General features: G+C 36.6%; 1 protein-coding gene across 1 annotated transcript; it reads left to right on the plus strand.

The window, feature by feature from the left end:
• The first annotated feature begins 3,029 nt into the window (after window positions 1-3,029).
• On the plus strand, window positions 3,030-7,378 carry LOC127079960 (rRNA (cytosine-C(5))-methyltransferase NOP2C). The gene is made up of 9 exons (XM_051020308.1): window positions 3,030-3,191; window positions 3,986-4,087; window positions 4,950-5,090; window positions 5,227-5,236; window positions 5,514-5,542; window positions 5,657-5,747; window positions 6,566-6,763; window positions 6,875-7,104; window positions 7,195-7,378. The coding sequence occupies exons 1-9, from the start codon at window positions 3,030-3,032 to the stop codon at window positions 7,354-7,356; spliced, it is 1,125 nt and encodes a 374-aa protein (XP_050876265.1). The 3' UTR covers window positions 7,357-7,378.
• Window positions 7,379-20,174: the final 12,796 nt, after the last annotated feature.

The following is a 20,174-nucleotide window of genomic DNA, read 5'->3' on the forward strand; positions in this document are numbered from 1 at the left end:
AAACGCTCTAAGGGAGGTGTGAGCTATGAGTCCAGAAATGACATTTATGGGAATCCACTTTTTCTTTGCTTTAACAATAGTCTGTTTTCTTCTGGGCTGTGAAACAGGTTTGTAATAGCGATATAATTTTTATGTGACCAAACCTCCCACAATGATGACATTTCCATCGTTAGATCTTGCTTCCTAAGTAATCATTTTGATTTCTTTGCCGATGTTAGGACATTTGATTTGACACATTTTGTTCTTGTTTTATTTTAGGTTGAATAAAATTCATTGCAGACCCTTTTCCTTTGTTCATCACAACTTGGTTATCATAACCAAGACCTTGAACATTTCCAGTATTCTTACCAGTTTGAAGAATCTCTTCCAGCACATCAGAACTACTGTTAAGCATTCTTACAGACTTAGTTATATTGTCAAGTTTTGAATTGAGCAATACAACTTCATCCTTCATATCAGAGATGATAGACAGATGCTCCACTTTTTCAGCCTGTAGTTGAGCAATAACTTTATTTTGATCTTTTCCCAGTTGACACACTTCTTCTCTTCTGACGCATAACTCCTTGTAAGAATCAATAAGTTCCTCAAAAGTGAGTTCCTCACAATCTGATTCTTCATCAGAACCACAAATTCCAGTCAAGGCAGTAACTTATTTGGCAGGTTCCACTTCAGGATCACTTTCAGAATCATCTTCTGACCATGACACAAACAAACCCTTCTTCTGCTTCTTAAGATAAGTGGGACACTCAACTCTTATGTGTCCAAACCCTTCACATCCATGACATTGGATTCCTTCTCCTTAGTTAGTATTTTCTTCAATTTTGGGCCTTCTTCCAAAATCCTGATTTTTGTTGATGTCGAATGACATGTTCTTGACATTTGATCTTGTCTTTCAGTCCTTCTTCTTTATCACTTTGTTGATATGTCTTCCAAGTAATACAATAACATTAGACACCCCTTCATCTGTATCCAGGTCACATTCATCTTCAAGATGATATTATAGAGGCTCATAATTAACAAGAACACACAAACCCTAACACCTCGGTAAAACAATATTTGATTCGTGCTTCAACTAGGTTTGAGGCATTCTATTTATAACCAAAGTCTGGACTGGATTTGGGCTTCATACACGCAGCAAGACAACAACCAAAAGTCAACATAAAATTAGGTCCTCAATCAAGAGTTTCCTAAAATGTCTCAACATTTAGAAAAATAGAATAAATTTAAACTCAATTAGAATCTCTGATTCCTCAATCTTGGATGCCACATAGGATTACTTAATATTCCTAGAATATTCAGTAATCTGTTAATCAACCAACCGTTACCAAGAGTAGACCAGTATCAGACAAGATGTTGGATCCACATGTTAGGATATCTTGTTCAATATGTTATTGCTAAGTTAGTTTTACCAAAATTACTGCCAATCACTAATATAGAGAATTAACAAAGTTCAAGTCCATGGTGAAGAGGTAAAGTGGTCACAAGCTCAAAGTGCTCAAAACTGATGGTGGAGGTGAATATGTCTCAAATGAATTTGGGAAGTTTTGTGATCAAGAAGGGATTATATGTGAAGTAGTACCACCCTATACATCACAATAAAATGGCATGGCAGAAAGGAAGAATCAATCGATTATGAAAATGGTGAGAAGCATGTTGAAGGGGAAGAACTTTCCAAAGGAGCTATAGGGAAAAACGATATCCACAAATGCCTATTTGTTGAATAAGTACCCTAAAAAGAGCTTGGAAATGTAACACCGAAGGAAGCATGGTAAGAGTTCGAGCCAAATCTGAACCACTTGAAAGTTTTTGGTTCCATTGCATACCGATATGTTCCGGGTCAACTTAGGAAGAAGTTGGATGACAAGGGAGAGGTGATGATTCTTGTTTGATATCACTCTACTGGTGGTTACAAACTTTTTGGTGATGTGAACAGGAGGATCGTGATCAGTCATGATGTTGTAATCGATGAATTAAAGTAGTTGTAGCAGGGTGTAACCGGTTGACAGTAGTCTGTAACCGGTTACATGCAGGCTATAACCAGTAACCAAAATCCTATAACCAGTTACAGGTTCAAAATTTTCTGGTTTTGAGGAAGCAGGAAGGACAGAACATGTTGTTGAAGCCTAAAATTAAGGAAATAACTGGAGGTCAACAAGGCAAAGAGGGTTGTCTGAGAGACTCCAAGATTGTAAGATGTTTCGTGACAATGAAGTCAATGATGATGGTGATTTCATCCATTTTGCACTTATGGCCGAATCCGAACCCGTTAGTGCGGAAGAAGCCTTAAGTGATCCAAAGTGGATTTGTGATATGAAAGAGGAGCTGGATACCATTGAGAAAAACAGTATATGGGAGCTATTTGATCTACCAAAAGTGAAGAAGGCAATTGGTGTGAAGTGGGTGTTCAAAGTGAAGGCAAATCCTAAGGGTGAGATAATCAAGAATAAGGCTCGATTAGTGGCTAAGGGATTTTTGCAAAGAGAAGGTATAAACTTTAAGGAGGTATTTGCACCGGTTGCAAGGATTGAAACCATTAGGCACGTTGTTGGTATTGCAATAATTGGCCTATTTAGCAATGGATGTCAAATCCGCGCTTTTGAATGGACTACTTAAAGATGAGGTATATGTAGGAAAACTCCCTGGTTTTGTTGTGAAAAACCAAGAGCTGGAATTCTACAAGTTGAAGAAAGCTCTATATAGTTTGAAGCAAGCTCCAAGAGCTTGGACTGGAAGATTTGATGATTTCCTAAAGGACATTGGCTTTAAGAAATGTGTATCAGAACATGGAATATATATGAAGACGAATGCTAGTGAAGGAGTAATCATCCTTTGTCTGTATCTCCGTGATTTGTTGATCACGGGCAACAATGATGAGTGATTTCAAAGTTCAAGAGTGAACTTATGGATGATTTTGAGATGATAGACCTTGGTCTCATGACTTATTTTCTTTGCATTGAGTTCCACAAGTCTAAAATGGGACTGCTCGTGCATCAAAGGAGATATGCTCTTGAGATATTGAAAAGGTGTGAATGGAGCATTGCAATGCTGCCATTTCTCTAGCTGAACCAAGGTTGCAATTGTATAAGAATGAGGATGAAGAAGATGCTGATCCAACTCAATATAGGAGGTTGATTGAATCTTTACGTTACTTGTGCAATACGCGACCGAACTTAGCGTTTAGTGTCACTATTGTGAGTAGATTCATGGAGAGACCGAAGGTGTCTCATATGGCAGCAATCAAGAGGATCTTACGCTATGTCAAAGGTTTTGCTGGCTGCATAATTCTCTTTCCCGCAGCGGATACTGATAAAAAATGCAGTTTGCTCAATTTTATCGATTCTGACTGGTGCAGAGATAAAAATGATCGAAAGTCTAGACATGGATAGATATTCATGTTTGGTGCGACACCAATCTGTTGGTGTTCGAAGAAGGAACCGATACACTACGCCAAAAATGACTTTTAACAGCGCATCTTAGACAGCGCTTTTAAAAGAAAGCGCTGTCTAAGGTTAAAATTAAAATAAAACACGGAAAATGTTCCAAAAAAATAATGAAAGCGCTGTCTAAGGGGGGGTCTTAGACAGCGCTTTCTAAAAGCGCTGTCTAAGACCCCCCCTTAGACAGCGCTTTTAGAAAGCGCTTTTAAATATAGACCTTAGTCAGCGCTTTTGATAAAGCACTGTCTAAAGTCTTTAGATTAAAAAAAAAATTAAAACCAAAAGCGCTGTCTAAAGTCTTTATTCCCTCCATGTCACGAAAAAAAAGTTATTCCCTCCCAAATCCTAAAAATCCTACATTCTTCTCCCAAACCCTCAATCAGAGCTTGCTTCTCTTTCTCCCAAATCCACTCCCCCTTCTTCCAACCCTCAATCAGAGCTTGTTTATCCTGTGTGAAAGATTCTTCCCCTAAACCCTAACCCTTTCCCCCATTATATGTATGATTCTTATCCTGTGTGGTTTTTCACTACTGATTGGATCCGTGCAGGCTCGCTTCATAAACATGCTTCCTTCTATTACGAGCTCTCCTTCCCCGGACGAGCTTCCTTCAACTTGTAAAAACTCTCCTTCAACTTTATTTGTTCTCTCTGTATGAATCTAACCCTTTCTTTTTCGCAGGTCTTAAACCCTAACTATTAAAGACTTTGTTTGTTCAAAATTTCTCAAACCTCAAAGAATTTTTGAACCTTTCATTACTAGTAAGTTATTTTTTTCCATTCGGTAATGTTATTCCTAACAAAAAATGGTTATTTCTACTCTAGTTTCTTATTTAATAAATTTTTCTTCTTCTATTTTAAATTTTGCTCTACCTTGCTAATTGGTACTACTTTCCCTATTCTTTCCATGATATTTTCGTTTTGAATGCAGGGGATGAAACATAAAATGAGTGTTAAATTGGTTTTAAATTTGGGTGGTTAGAGGTTTTCATTATATAGAATGCCAAGATGAGAAGCTTTTGGTATTTCTTATGACATGATACTAATCTGTGTGTTCGACAAGGATCAAAATGGTTTCATCACTGCAGCTGAGCTCTGTCATGTTATGACAAATCTCAGCTAAAAGCTGAAATATGAAGAGGTTGACGAGATGATTCGCGAAGTTGATGTTGACGGTGATGGTCATATCAACTATGAGGAGTTCATTAGAGTCATGATGGCTTATTTGTTTTTAAAATAATGTGTTTCAAATATTGTGTATAATTAAATTTTGATTTTTAATGTCAATAACGGCTGAATGCTTGCCCTTGGTCTTATAGGAATAAATAAATTTGGGACTGCTCTAGTTTTATTGTGTAAGTGTCATGCTACTATCACTTCCCTCAGCGTGGTTGATACCCATAAGAGGTCTTTGGTACTAAGTACATGGTAGTGCATTTTTTAGATTCTATTTATTGATCACATGTTCTTGGGTTTAGTATTCTATTCTAATTATGTGTATTTTTATTGTGTTAGTCGGAAGAGTTTAATTTTGAGTACATGGCAGTGCATGTCCCCAAGAGCAACACTGCAACTTTTCATTTCTTCACAAAGAAATTACGGTACAACAATGATGCTGAGGAGGAGAATGCTTATGTCATAAGGAAGCAACTTAAGGTATATGATCCTATAATCCAATTCACTATTTACTTGATGGTTGGTCACTAGTCTGTAGGGAATGATAATTTGCTTTTCAACTAGCTAAATTCCTTTTGATGCAATGTGTTACTCTTATATGGATGAATGTTCTTAGTATGTATTTGGTAACCGTTATGCCTGTTGTATTGGAAGACATATTCAACTTCAACTCTAGTATATTATTCTATTAGAAAGCTCAAAAGAACTAAGTAAGAAATATCCTATGGTGCTAGTTCTCATATAGATATGTTATAATTTCGTAGGACTTTGTCAAAAAGACACTTTCATACCTATTAACTTGGTCCACAATTACGTAAGCAGAACTTGAAAAATAATGTTATAATTTCGTAGCAAAAAAGCAGAACTTTGTCAGTATTGTTTTTCTTCCGGGTTAATGGAAAGTGCCCACTAATGCATACCGAGAAGGAAAGGTTAGTGAGTTTCTTTGCATTGGAATTTGAATTCTTTTTATATTTCCGTTATTTTTTGCTTTGATATTTTGGATTTTTTTGTGTTATTGATTATGGTTGATTGTTTTGTATCAGATATATGGTATTGATGCATCTTCTGGAGCTGCTGTTATGGCTTTAGGCATATCACCGGGGGATCATGTGTTGGACCTATGTGCCGCACCTGGTAGATATTTCTTTGCTTAATCATGTTTATAGTATCTGTCCTCTAAGAAGCTTGGATACATAGCACACAGATGATAGTATGATTCAAATACATGAATTCTAGTAATTTTAAGAAATTAAGATTCGATATGGCCAAGATAGGTTAACAAGTCTGTGAAGAGACGTTCACATTGTTAATTCTTTATAAGTACATAAATAAACATGTTGTTAACATGATGCTTCAAGTAGTACTTTCACAATGGCTGCGTGTTCAAAGTCCTATTGGATACGGTTCCAAACATACTTATAGCTACCTCGCCTATATAAACGTTATTCTTTCTACTATGAATGTGACATAAAAAACACAATTTTGTGTTTGTAGTTAATATGATGTAACCAAGATATACATATTGCAAAGATGTATCGTATCAACACAACATGTGTATATTGTTGGGAGGAATTATCGATGTCGTATCTTAGACGTATTGGTGGAATTTTTTAAAGTGAATTAATAAAATTATTGGATACTTTTTGGGTACGTATCGGGAAAGTATCAAACACATTAGTTTTGGATACATGTTGGACACTGATACTTTGACATATTTGAAGTATACATGCTTCATAGTCTGTCCTGTTATTGTTTATAATGATGTTATAAAAATTGTTTTTGAGATTAAGACTTGATTTATTTCAGGGAAAACATATAGAAAACTTTTTATTCTAAATAAGAACATTTTTCAGGGATGCTTTTAGTTCAAAGAGCAGCTTTCTATATAATTATTTCAGTTTGCTAAACAAATCACATGATTATAATGGTTTTCTTTCAAATGTAATGTTTAGGTGCTAAACTTTGTATGATATTAGACCTTCTTGGTGATTCGGGCTCTGTAACTGGAGTTGATGCTGCAAGGCATCGGTTGGCAGCGTGTAGAACAATGCTGCAGAAGTATAAACTGGGTGATAGATGCCGACTTTTTGTTGCTGATGGAACAACATTTTCAGTTATTCCTGAGGGGTTTCGTTCTGATTCTGAATCATGTTAGTGATGTTTAATCTTGGAATGTAATATTGAAATTTTAATATCATGCTTATTCATTAATCATTATTACCCAATTTTGAAATGTTTTCATTCTATCAAGTATTAAACAGACGAGTCTAGATCGGAAGAAAGAATGGACGTGTTCAAGGAGTGGACATCTAGAAGACCATGGAAAGAAAGGAAAAAAGCAAAGAAGTGTGCCACTCCACAAGTGGTGTCTAAGTCTCACCCTCCTGAACTCATATATTATGGACAACATTCTGGAGTTATTGGTCTTACTAAAGGAGAATTATATAAGACTGTAGCTGAAAATGAGATTGCAGGCTATGGCTATGACAAAGTAACTACTGTATTACTTTGAATTCATTTTGCACAGTTCTTCATTGTCATTTACCCTTAAAAAGTTATCATTTGTTGGGATTTGATTCAGGTCCTTGTGGATGCAGAATGTACTCATGATGGTTCAGTTAAACATATTCAAAAGTTTGAACATTGGGGCTGGGTAACTCTTCAACGTCGTGTGCTGGATGCTGAGAGGACGGATAATTTACATGCTCTTCAGGCAAAGACTTGTTATTCTCTTGATCTATAATTTACATGCATACCTTTAGTCTTAAATATCATTTTGTTTTTAACTCACACACATACCTTTTGTATCTCACTACAGCTGAATCTTCTCGCCAACGGTTTCAGACTACTAAAAGTTGGAGGATCACTCGTCTATAGCACTTGCAGGTGTAGTGTCCTCAACAACGTAATCAAATAGATTGCGGGTATTTCATGTTGAGGTTTATGCGAGATACTCTTGCTTTGGGCCGATTAAAGATTCCCACCGATGTATGTATTTCTAACTTATGAGTTATTTTTATATTTACACATATCTCATATAATTAAATAGTTGGAATTAATTCAAAATATGTTATATTATTATGTAGTACTTTGATGAATTCAAGTGTGCATTTTATACAAAGGATCAAGTGGACGAAATCAAAGAGGAGTGGTGTCAATTCATGATAAAGCTCAATGTTTGTTCATAAATTTGTGTAATTAATGTGTACATTTGTAGTATATGTTATGACTTGTAAATGTGTACATAAATTTGTATATATTTTGATACATTTAAGGCAAAATTGGTTTGAATTGGTATATATATATATTTGTTAGCCAAAAATTGGTAGAAAAAAGGCCAAAATGGCATATATAAAATGTGATAATTGTCTGTCAAAATCTGGTTGAAAACAGGTAGAAATTCTGGTTTATAAACCTGAAAAAAATGTGGTTTAAAACAAAAGCTTCAAAAATTTTCGTATACCTTAGACAGCGCTTTTGTAAAAAGCGTTGTCTAAGGGGGGATTAGAAAGCGCTTTAGGCAAAAGCGCTGTCTAAGGGGGGGGGGGGGGGGGGCTTAGACAGCGCTTTTTGAAAAGCGCTGTCTAAGGTATACCTAAAAAAATTAAAATAGGAGGGTCTTAGAAAGCGCTTTTGGCCAAAGCGCTGTCTAAGGGGGTGGGGCTTAGACAGCGCTTTTCAAAAGCGCTGTCTAAGATATACCTAAAAAATTTAAAATAAGAGGGTCTTATAAAGCGCTTTTGGCCAAAGCGCTGTCTAAGGGGGGGGGGGGGGGGCTTAGACAGCGCTTTTAAGATTTAAAAAAGCGCTGTCTAAACCTATAGCAGCGGAGGTTTAGACAACGCTTTAAAGCGCTGTCTAAGGCTAAAAAAAGCGCTGTCTAAGGTCTTGTTTGTTGTAGTGATAGTTGCACTCTCATCTTGTGAGGCCGAGTGCATTGCCGCTTCGTTATGTCTGTGTCAAGTCGTATGGTTTATGAATCTATTGGAGGAGCTGGACATCAGTGAGGGTGAGGATATCACACTCTTAGTTGACAATGTTTATGCAATTAATCTTGCTAAGAACCCAATTGCATATAGGAGGAGCAAGCACATTGAGATGAGGTTCCATTATTTAAGGGAACTTATTAGCGAATGGAGGTTACGATTGAGATATTGCAGGAGTGAGGATCAAATTGTTGATTTGCTGACTAAGGGAGTCACAAATGATGTATTCAAGAGGTTGAAGATGAACATGAACATGGTGGACTTGAAACACTTGAATTAAGGTGGTGTGTTAAAGTTTGTGAAGTAATTCAAATGTTGTAACTGGTTACCACGGGTGTGCAACCAGTTACAGCTGATGATGATATGCTTTACAGTAGCAGAAATCTGAAGTTTTCGAAGGTGTACTGATTATTAGAAATGGTGTAATCAGTTACCACTGAAGCTGAATTAATTTCTTAGTTTTTCAGTCTCAGGTGTAACCGGTTACACGTTTTGGTGTAACCTGTTACAAGCCCGAGTTTTTGTATTTTTTGCTATTGTATTTGGTCAAATTGCATTCCAATCATTATGTAACATGTATATAAGTGTTTAGAATACACTCTCACCCTAGTTAATAAAAATATAGCATCTCACCCTCAATCCTCTCTCTTTCGTTCTCCCTCAATTCTCCTATTTCACTCTCCATATCCAAAATTACTCAATTATTGTTTCACCAATCTTGTGGTTGTTTGTTCTAACAAAAGTAACCGTTACTTTGCGACATGATTTACACGTCGGTAAAATTGAGATGTCAGAACGGTCATAATGCTTGCCTAACCATCAATTAAAGTCAGTCAAGACTCCCTTTTTTATGAAAAGCATTTTGCAGCGTGTTTTACACCTCACAACTTAATTTTTTTAAAATTTGAATCTCTCTCGTGTGAAAACACTGACGCCTTTTTTTTATTTGGAAATATATGTTGTGACGTGTTTAACACGACACAATATATATATATTTTTTAATTTTATAACGCCCCACCATCTAAAAAGTTGAGTTTTTTATTTAATTATTAAAAAACTTTAACGATGTGAATATTACGTCGCAATAGCCTTTTTCTTATCATGTGATTTTCATATCACAACGTTATGACGCTGAGAGAAAATTTTCTTATAATGTCTAACCCTATTCTTCCCCCACCGAGTCTTCCTTACTCAATTGTATTTCGGTATAAATGAAATTATGGATGCTAATGAAAATATTGGAGTTCGATTTAGTCTCATAACAATCATGTGAGTGGAAATTAACATCATCAATGACATGTCAACAATTTTTGTTAAATGACATTAGGATTTCGTTAAAATAAACATAAAGTGAGAGCATGGGATTTGGTTAGAGAAAAGGACGACCAAGAGTCACAAACAACACACGCTCTATTTCCAAATCTAAACAGTCACTTGTAAATGTAATTATCACTAATTAATCACTAATTTGTTCCACAACTTGTAAACAAAATGCATTTTTTTCAAATAAGCAAAAATAAACTTACATAATAGTTTACCATATGGCATAGTTGCCGCCCCTGTGGCTGATCTTTGTGTGCCGTCCAACGTTGTTTGTTTGTTTGTTTCCAATTCCATTACCTTCCAAGTAACATAATTTAATCTCCTAATTAACTAACCTCTTGTTATCTTCGCTTCTATGCTCTCTCTATATAGTCTACATATTTTTCATTCTCCTACTTCAACCTATCTTAATTCAAGCCTTTATTCGTAGATCCAATTTCTTTTTATTAGTATTTCAAGATGAATTCAGCCCAGTCCACAGTGTATCCTCCACCTGCAACTGCACCACCCCCTCCTCTTGGTTATCCTACTAAACAAGACAATCAACAAAACCATGCAGTGGAAACAAACTCCAAGGGTGATGGATTCTGGAAGGGATGGTAATTATGTTAATTTTTTTTATGACTTTGTCCATGACTTAGTACAATCTAGTAATTTTTCTGCCAATTTATTTCATGCAGCTGTGCTGCAATATGTTGCTGTTGTGTCTTGGATGCGTGTTTCTAATGTCTCGGAGATGGCGTAGAGGATTTTCTCATACATGGCATAATTTGAATGTGTCTTCATTAATGATGCTTTGTTTTTGCAGTACATTTTATGTAGGTATTTTTCTTCAATGTAATAAGTTGAATACTATATAATGTGGATAGGTGGAGATGGTCTTGTTTTTAATGATAATATGTTGATATCTCATATATTGGTGATGTTGATATGATGCCAAATTGCTAATACAGTTTGATTGTGTCAAGACACTAACAAAGGACAATCACATAAATAATCTAATGTTCATCTATGCATGTGTAATTGAAGATAGAACATAAGAAAACCACATAGAAGAACAACTCAACAAACAAAATAGAATCATACATAGGCATGATCAGTGTCATCTATGTATTTTATTCAAAGCTGCAACAACAATACTTGAGAAGGGATGCCACAAAACACACACAGCTTAAGGAGTTCCATAGATAGAGACACTATTGAGAAAAAATAGAGTATTTATTATCAAAATTTTGGAGAATATAGGTCTAGAAAGAGATACAAATGAGCCTCTTTGAAACTGTTTTATAATTTTTAAAAATTAAAAAACAAAGAACTTGTTAGATAGATTTGTTTCTTAAAACTATTTCTAAAAACACTTTTAAAATTCAGTGTATTAAAATTTAAAAAACTGAAACTAAAAATATGTTTTGATTTTCAATTTTTAGTTTTACTTTTCAATTTTCAATTCAAATAAGCGGGAAAAAAACACGGTTTTATTAATTGTATTATAGTACTTACTTACAATATTTTTTAATTGCAATATGTTAATGAAAATTAAAATTTTCACTATCAATTACTCTCTCTCTCTAATTAATCCTCATATATTTTATACATTAAATGAATTATATATATATATATATATATATATATATATATATATATATATATATATATATATATATATATATATATATATATATATATATATATATATATATATATATTCATTAATTATTCAAACCAACACTTAAATATAATTTTTATTAATTAAGTGAATTATATATTTTATCATTAATTATTAAAAATATTTTAATGAACTTAAATGTATATTAGTTGAATTTTTATATTTTCAAAAAGTATATCACAATTATTTTTATTTAGCAAAACAGATTTTTAAAATATAGATTATTGTCAATATTAGCCATTTTAGGCTTGTACATATTTAGCCTATCTGTGCTTGACACGTGGCTAGTTAGTTACATCCTTCTATCTATCAGTTATTTCTATTATTACCCTTTGTGTATATATAGCATAGAGTGTAACCACTTTACTAATAAGAACAATAATCACATCTTTAATCTTTACTTTCTTCCTCTTCTTCTTCTTGTATTACTACAACTTTTCCATGGAGTTTGTGGCCTATTCACGCATTATCAACATGGTATCAGAGTCTCGTTTAAGATCCGGTGGGTCACCTACTATGGTTTCCGCTATCGGACCACCCACCATTTATTTCCACGCTCCAGATGTCCAGTCCTGGACGTGAGGGAGTGTGTTAAGAGTCCCACATTGGACAATATATGGCCTGAACATGAGTTTATAAGTGGGGGCAACCTGTGATTTCTATTAACTCAACCTCTAATCACTTTATGAATCATGCTCACTAGCATGTCCATTCTCACATCACTTCAAAACTTGTTATTACTCATTGAATCTAATTCTTGGAATCTTCGTTCTTTTAGAAAGAGTTGTCACTATGAGTGATTCATTGATCTATCAACACTAGTCACATCCTTTTGGATGTATTTTGGAATTTCTCCCGAGCTAATCATTTTGTTAGAGTCAACTAAGTTTTCATTAGCGCGTACATCCACTCTAACAACTCATTTAAAAAGTAACTTTCTAACAATACAACGCTTAACAAATTTGTCGTCTCTTACCATTGTACTAACGATGATCAATTTTTTGAAATAGTCACAATACTAACATAGTGGATCAAAACAACATGCCTTGTTTTTCCTACATGGGAATCTCCGCCAGAAAACATCTCAACCAACTTGCTTCTTCAATAGAGGTTGCAAGAGCTACCATTTCTAATTCCTTAGATAATTGTGCGAGAGTCGGCGATTTCTTATACTGCTAAGAGACTTTTCCTCCAGCTATGCTAAATATGCAATTACTTGTCGATTCAAAATCATCCAACAATGTGTTCCTATCAATATTATTGTATCCCTCTAGGACAACAAGAAACTCTTGAAATTTTAACTTTAGATTCATAGTCCTTTTATGGTACCTCATAACTCTTTCAATAGCGTGACAATGCTCAATACTATGGCTATTGATAAACTTGCACAATAGTCCCACAACATAATAAATATTAGGTCTCATACAATCATTAGCATATCTAAGGCTATCAATGATATTCACATATTCAAATTGTATTATTCTATCACCGGTGTTCTTGAAGATCTTAACATTTGGATCATATATGGTCGGTGTAGGTTTACAATCAAAATAATTATATTACTTTAAGTTCTTCTCAACGTTGTGAGATGAATCCCAAAAAATCCCTTATATGACCTAATAATTTTAATACCGAAGATCACACTTACTTCTCTGAGGTCTTTCAAATTAAATCTCTTACACAACAATGATTTCACATTATTAACAACATAAATGTCACTTACATATTTGTAATAAATAACTTTATCACTTTCATTCACTTTAAACTCATTCTAGACAATTAGATTGTCAAACTTTCATGTCATTGTTTAGAAATTGTTTTAGATCATACATGAGTTTATCTAACTTATTGACCTTATTCTCTTTTCCATGAACCACAAATCCTTCCGATTGTTCCATATTTATTTTTCTTCTAAATTAATATTAATAAAACAATTTTAACGTCCATTTAATGTGCTTCTAAGTTACAAATTGCTACAAGTGAAATGAGTATTCTAATGGACGTTATTCTAGTAAAAGGTGAGAATGTGTTGAAGAAATTTAGATTATCTCATTGTGTAAAATCCTTGACTACAAGGCGACCCATGTATTTTTCAACGGTTATATCAAGTATAAGTTTTTTTCTTCAATTTACAACCTATAGATTTTCACCCAAGAGGTAAGTCTATTAATCTCCAGGTTTGATAGATTCTAGAGAATCCATCTCGTTGTTAATGGCCTCATACCATAAGTCAACATCCAGTGAAGAAATAACTTCTTGAGAGTTTGTCAGATCCTTCAATATGGTATAGGTTGCAAAGTAGGGTCCATAGTCTTTATAAATTATTGTTTTCTTGCTTATATGTGATTCCGCTTATTCTTAATTGTTGCTTTCATTACTCCTGATCATGTGAATGTTACTTGATTTGGTGCCCCCATAATTTCTAGGTTTAAACGGGAATTTGGTTTCATGAAAGTCAATATCATTTGACTCTATTATAACCTTAATATTCATATTTCTATCATTCTTTTTCCTCAATACAACACCTACTACTGTTGACATGTAATTTAGACATCATGAGCTTGACACAGGGAAAGTGAATTTAGAAAATACTTAATAAAATAATGATGTGTGATAGCATTTCAACAAGAAGGATCCTTAGCCAAGGGCGCTGAAGAAGTTATGTTAAACTTGAAGATGGGAACTTAGCATGTTTTCTCAAGACTATGAAGGATAACATTCTCAGGAATTCGACAATGACTACTGTTGAAACAGTTTTTAAGTGTCGGGTTTTGTTATCGTATCCACAGAGATTGTAAGATATCACTGCCGTTCAATGGTTGAATTAATCTTAACTTAATGTAACACTAGGGTTTTGGTTTTAATCAAGTTATCTTGCATACAAAGTAATTAATTGCGGTAAAAGTTATGTTTTGATTAATATGAGAAATATTGTCAAAGTTAGGTTTCAATGATTACATTTGCTTTGCATGTATTTGCTCGGTCAACAATCTTATAAACTCCTTTAGATGATAAATAATTTCACAAAGTCCTCTCAATGCGTTTCTCTCGAACACCCATTGTGAGTTTTGTCATTTTGATCCATTGTTTCTCTCGAACACAATCTATCAAAATGACAACTTTTTGGTTCAACCTTATGGTGAACAAAATCATTCGTTACTATCTCTAGCTAACAAACAAGTTTGGATGAAAACCTAGGTCAAGAATCGGTAAACATCTCTCGATCAAATACCAACACAAAGAGTTTTAAATAGAAACAAAGTTTTCATCATATATTTACCGTTAAAGAGTTTACAAATGAGGATCCTTACATTTACACACAAAGCTTGGAAATCACCTACATCTAACCTTGACAAATGGAGACTTAGCTACTCATTTTCATGGTAGCTTGGTCGGCAAGTAAGAAAAGAGGGTTGATCAACATCCAAGTCGAATGATCGAAGTTGGATGGGAATCCACCTTCTTTTTGTGGAAGATGGTTGCTAGATGAAGAGAAATGAAATTAGGGCATCAAAAATCCCTCCAAACAATGCTGTAAAATATCTAAGAGAAAGTACAAAAAATGGAAAAGTTGGTAAAAAGTGGTATGGGCTCAAAAAGTGGCACCTGCTACTTATAGACAAGTGCAGAACTGTCACGTTCGCTAGGCGAGCAGAATGGCTCGCCTAGCGAAGGCCAAAAATGGGCACAAAATGCCCCTGCGCCCAGAGAAAACTGGGCCTGTGGAACTGTCATGTTCGCCTAGCGAAGAACTCGCTTCAACCTTCGCCCCAGCGAGGTTGAGAGGTTTTGCTACTGGAATGCTCGCTGGGGACTCGCTAGAGCCTCGCCTAGCGAGCTAGTGCTGGCTGCTCTTTTCACCAAAGCAGACTGAATTCGCTGCCACTTCGCCTTCAGTTCGCCTAGCGAATTAATTAACCAATTTACTGGAGCCTTTCGCCAGGAGCTCGCCTAGCGAAGGTTTTGCTTCGCCACATCCTCGCCTAGCGAGCTGGCAGATAGAATGCTTGTGAACTTGGTTCCTTTGCCAATTTTCTTGTGTCTTCATTTTCAATTAGTTCATGCCTTTTCCTGCACAATAACACACAAATCAAAGGCACCAAGCTTGCTTATCAATGTGATGCATTCTATGTAAAATGAATGTGGTTTTGACCACATTAGCAAGGAATAAGAGTGAAAGATGCCCACATATGATAGCTCAAAGAAGCACTTTTGGGCATCTAATAACTCTCCCCAACTAGATTCTTGCTTGTCCTCAAGCAAAGTATGCCTCTTTGAAGAACAAGAGGATTTGCTTTTAAGAAAACGGTTTCTCCGAAGTTGGATAAACGGCTCAAACACAAGCGAAATCCGCAAATACACGTTTCCAACGGTTTTGAATAAAATAATACATAAGAACTAAAACTTAAATAGCAATGCAAAATATTTATCTATCTACAACAATGCTATTCTGAATGAATCATCCTATCTCTCCTCTTCGAATAAGGAATGAAGATTTTGCGCGTTTGCAACCGCGGGACTAATCTCACTCTCTAACAAATAATGAAGAAATCAAACAGATTCATACAATGTCTAATCAATCATAAATGGTACTGTGGAAGCATACAGATCACTAAGGGCTTTTCGGTTGAAACTTGGTCGGGTTAACAAACAAGGGACATTTCTAAGGCCATTGAAACGAAAGTGCCGATGCAAAAGAGACATTCACAGTATTATTCACACTACTCGACTTTGTTTCCTTTGTTTCTTATTTGTAACCTTCACAACACATTTTCCACAACTCCACTTTTATTTTTCACTATTTTTCTTCCAAGCAAGCATTCATTTTCTATTTTTGTTCTTTTCTTTCACATCAAATATACAAAACAGATGTTTATTTTCTACATTTTCTATACATATATTTTTCTATGCTTGTTCGGTTTTTCTTTTCTTTTTCAAGAGTTGTGGAATTTACCGATTCTTTTTCGTTCTCCCCAACTTAATTCTTCCACACCCTAAGTGAATGCTCTTACCTTTTTACGGCAAAAGAACAATAATCAATATTTTCCGGGTTGTAAAATTTTTTTTTGAGATCTCGCTTTATTTCAAGCCGAGATTCAACTGTTTAGGCTCAAAGGGGTTAACAAATACTCTCTCAGCTCACAGGTAAGTTGTTTTTGGATGTAGTTGTGCTCGAAAGAAAACAAGTGCCTTGATCATTTCTAATTGCTTCCACAATTTCACAATAATAACAGACAAATAATGAATCAAATGAATCAACAAAACTTATTAGACTCCAGCATTTAAGTGTACAATGGAGGTTTCCTCACAATATATGGTTCTCAGTTCTAGATGAAACATTCATTCAATTATGTTGCAAAAAGACAATATTCTATTTACCAAAAAGAGTAAAGTTCCTAATGCATTCTAAAATTCTAGCCGACGGTAACCATGTACCTTAGCTTCATTCACTTGTTATTCTTATCATTGCCATCCAAGCTCGGATGCACCTTCATTGGGTACTTCTTGAGGAGCAACCAATCTAGAAGGGTTTGCCACTTATTCAACCAAAAATTTATTAAACACACAAAATTAAAAACAAACATAAATATCATTAACTGAAAAGTAAAATTTTGTTCGTGGGGGACAAAACACCCCAATAGTACAACCCATGGTCAAAATACAAAATTCAAAAGTACAAATAAAAATGCCATAATAAAAAAACTGAAATACAAAAACAAAAACTTAACCCACAAAGGGCTCAAGACTCCTCCTCACTACCGGCCTCAGAACCGGTCGCCTCATCATCATCCTCATCATCATCATCAGCTCCCACCCCCTCAGAATAGACTGGCACGTCCACGGGCCAATTTGCATTAGTCAGAAACTGCTCCCGTGTCATCAAAGCATGTGCACCACTACCCTGCAGCTGCAAACGCTGCATCGAGTCGTGCATGTCAATCATAGCCCTCTGCGATGCTGCCATCCACTCGAAATTGAATTCACACGCAGCCCGCAGGTATGGATCGACCCTGGGAGTAGAAGCACTAGGACCATCAGAAACCCTAGTACTACCTGAGGCTGCACTGCTGCCGGTGGCCTTAGCTCTGCAGTATTTTGCCACATACCGGTCATCAATAGGAGCCGGGATCCTAACCTGACCCCGAGACGGAAGTCGCACTCGTGCCTTAATGCACAGACTCATAATCAAACAAGGGAATGCAAGGGGGCAATTCACCCGAGCCCCCGACTTCAGTCCGCTCTCTATTACCGTCTTCAGCTCATTGGCAATGATCCTCGCCACATCAATCTCGACATTGGCGAGGATGGAATGTACTAAATGTGCCACTGGGATCGGCACAGTAGATGTGTGGGATTTGGGTTGTATGTTGGTCAAAACCAGAAGTAGAATCAGCTGAGCCATGGGAGTCATGTCCTCCCGATGATATCTCACAGGAACCCCAGATGGATTCGGCTCAACTGATTTCCCAGGTAAAAGCAGGGCGGCCGTAATTGCTGGGACATCCTTGTGCAGCCGGAGGTCAATATGGTACTGGTCTCTTTGGTCAGCACCCAGCTGAAGCGGCTCCCCGAGGATTTGGTTGATCGTATCCCTGTCAAAAGGAACTGGCCGACCGGCCACTCTAGAGACCCAAGTGAAGGGCTCATCATCATCTGGCAATGCGTTAGCGTAGAACTCCCGCACTGTAGCGATGTCATAGTGTTCCAAGGGATTTATCAACCTATCCCATTTCTTTGTATCGATCAACCCGGCAAAACTCCTATACGTGCCCTGTGGGTTGATCAGAAAACGCTTCTCAGGCAAAATTTTCGCTTCTCCAAAGCGATGTACCGTGCCGCTTGCTTTGCACCGACAAACTTGTCGGTATCGAATTGGATCGGCACGGTTCGTGAAGTAGTTGCCGCACCCTTTCTTTTCTTGCCAGCACTAGATCTTGACTCCATTCTGCAAAACAAGAGATAAAGCAACAAACACGAAACAAACAGATTAGAACCAAAACAGTTTTTATAAGGGACTGGTTTGCTCGCTGCTGCTTCGCCTAGCGAAGTGGCAGCGAATGCTCGCCCCAGGTTCGCCTAGCGAGTGCTAGCGAACCTTACGGGTTTTGGGGTTTTCTGCATTTTCAAAATTGTTTCCCCCAAAACCCGTACATACAAGGTTTCCACAGCAAAACCCAATGATTTCTCATGACTATGAATTGTTCTATGCTATTGGGGATACCTAATTTCATGGAAAACCTAAGTAAGAGTAAATCCCCAATTTAAAAACCTAAATGCACAACATTGCAAACTCCCGAAATTGCATGCAACCTCAAGGTTCCTATCACACCTATCCTATTTACCATTCAAATTTGGAAATAAATAATGCAACAAAAGAAACATGCAATAGGGCAAACCTTGAGGTAAACGGATTTGGAAAGGAGAAGTGGGAAGTGTTTGCAATTGACCGACACACAAATGTTGTTGATATGGATGCACAGCAGAGAATTTGAGAAGGCAAATCGCACTCTTCAGCAGAGCAGTTTAGAAGAATTTTTAGGGTAAGGGCAAAACTGCCCTGCTGAACTGTTTAAATAGAACAGTACTGGTGCGCTCGCTACTGCCTCGCCTAGCGAGCAGCCAGCGAGCGCGCTCGCTGCAGCCTCGCCTAGCGAGCTGCAAGCGAGCATGACAGCAAGTGCTTTTGCAAATGCAGCACTTGCATGTCATCCAGCCTGAAAAAGCACACAATACTCATACAACATCAAACATAAAACAGGAAATACTTACAATGTTGGGGTGCCTCCCAACTAGCGCTTGTTTAACGTCGGCTAAGCTCGACGGTGCGATGCTCACAGAGGAGCATCGAGCGGCTGAGCACAACTCTCGCGATCCACATGACCGCCGAGATACACTTTCAATCGTTGGCCGTTCACGGTCCAACTGTCTTTCTCGTCCATGTCTTCAATGATAATGGCCCCGTATTCTTTTACTTCTTTCACCCGAAATGACCCGGACCATTTTGATTTCAACTTCCCGGGAAACAACTTCAACCGGGAGTTGAACAATAAGACCAATTGTCCGGGCATGAATTCTTTGGTTCGGATCTTCTTGTCATGATATTTCTTTGCTTTTTCCTTGTACAACCAACTTGAGTGGTATGCGGCATTGCGCATCTCCTCCAACTCAAGTAGTTGTACTTTCCTTTTGTTACCGGCCAACTCATGTTCAAAATTTAGAAATTTTAGGGCCCACAAGGCTTTGTGCTCCAATTCAACCGGCAAATGGCAAGTTTTACCAAATACCAATTGAAATGGAGTTAGGCCAATTGGAGCTTTAAAGGCCGTACGGTAGGCCCACAATGCTTCGTCCAATTTTTGGGACCACTCTTTTTAGAATTAGACACGGTTTTTTCTAGGATTCTCTTAATCTCTCGATTAGAGACCTCCGCTTGCCCGTTAGCCTGAGGGTGGTACGGAGTTGTCACCCTATGCGACACACCATAATGTTTTAGAATTGTTTCCAAAGGTGCATTGCAAAAGTGTGACCCTCCGTCACTTATCAACACTCGGGGTGTTCCAAAACGGGAAAAGATGTTTTTCTTTA

Source organism: Lathyrus oleraceus, chromosome 5 (genome assembly GCF_024323335.1).
Source record: "Lathyrus oleraceus cultivar Zhongwan6 chromosome 5, CAAS_Psat_ZW6_1.0, whole genome shotgun sequence".
NCBI classification, from domain to species: Eukaryota; Viridiplantae; Streptophyta; class Magnoliopsida; order Fabales; family Fabaceae; genus Lathyrus; species Lathyrus oleraceus.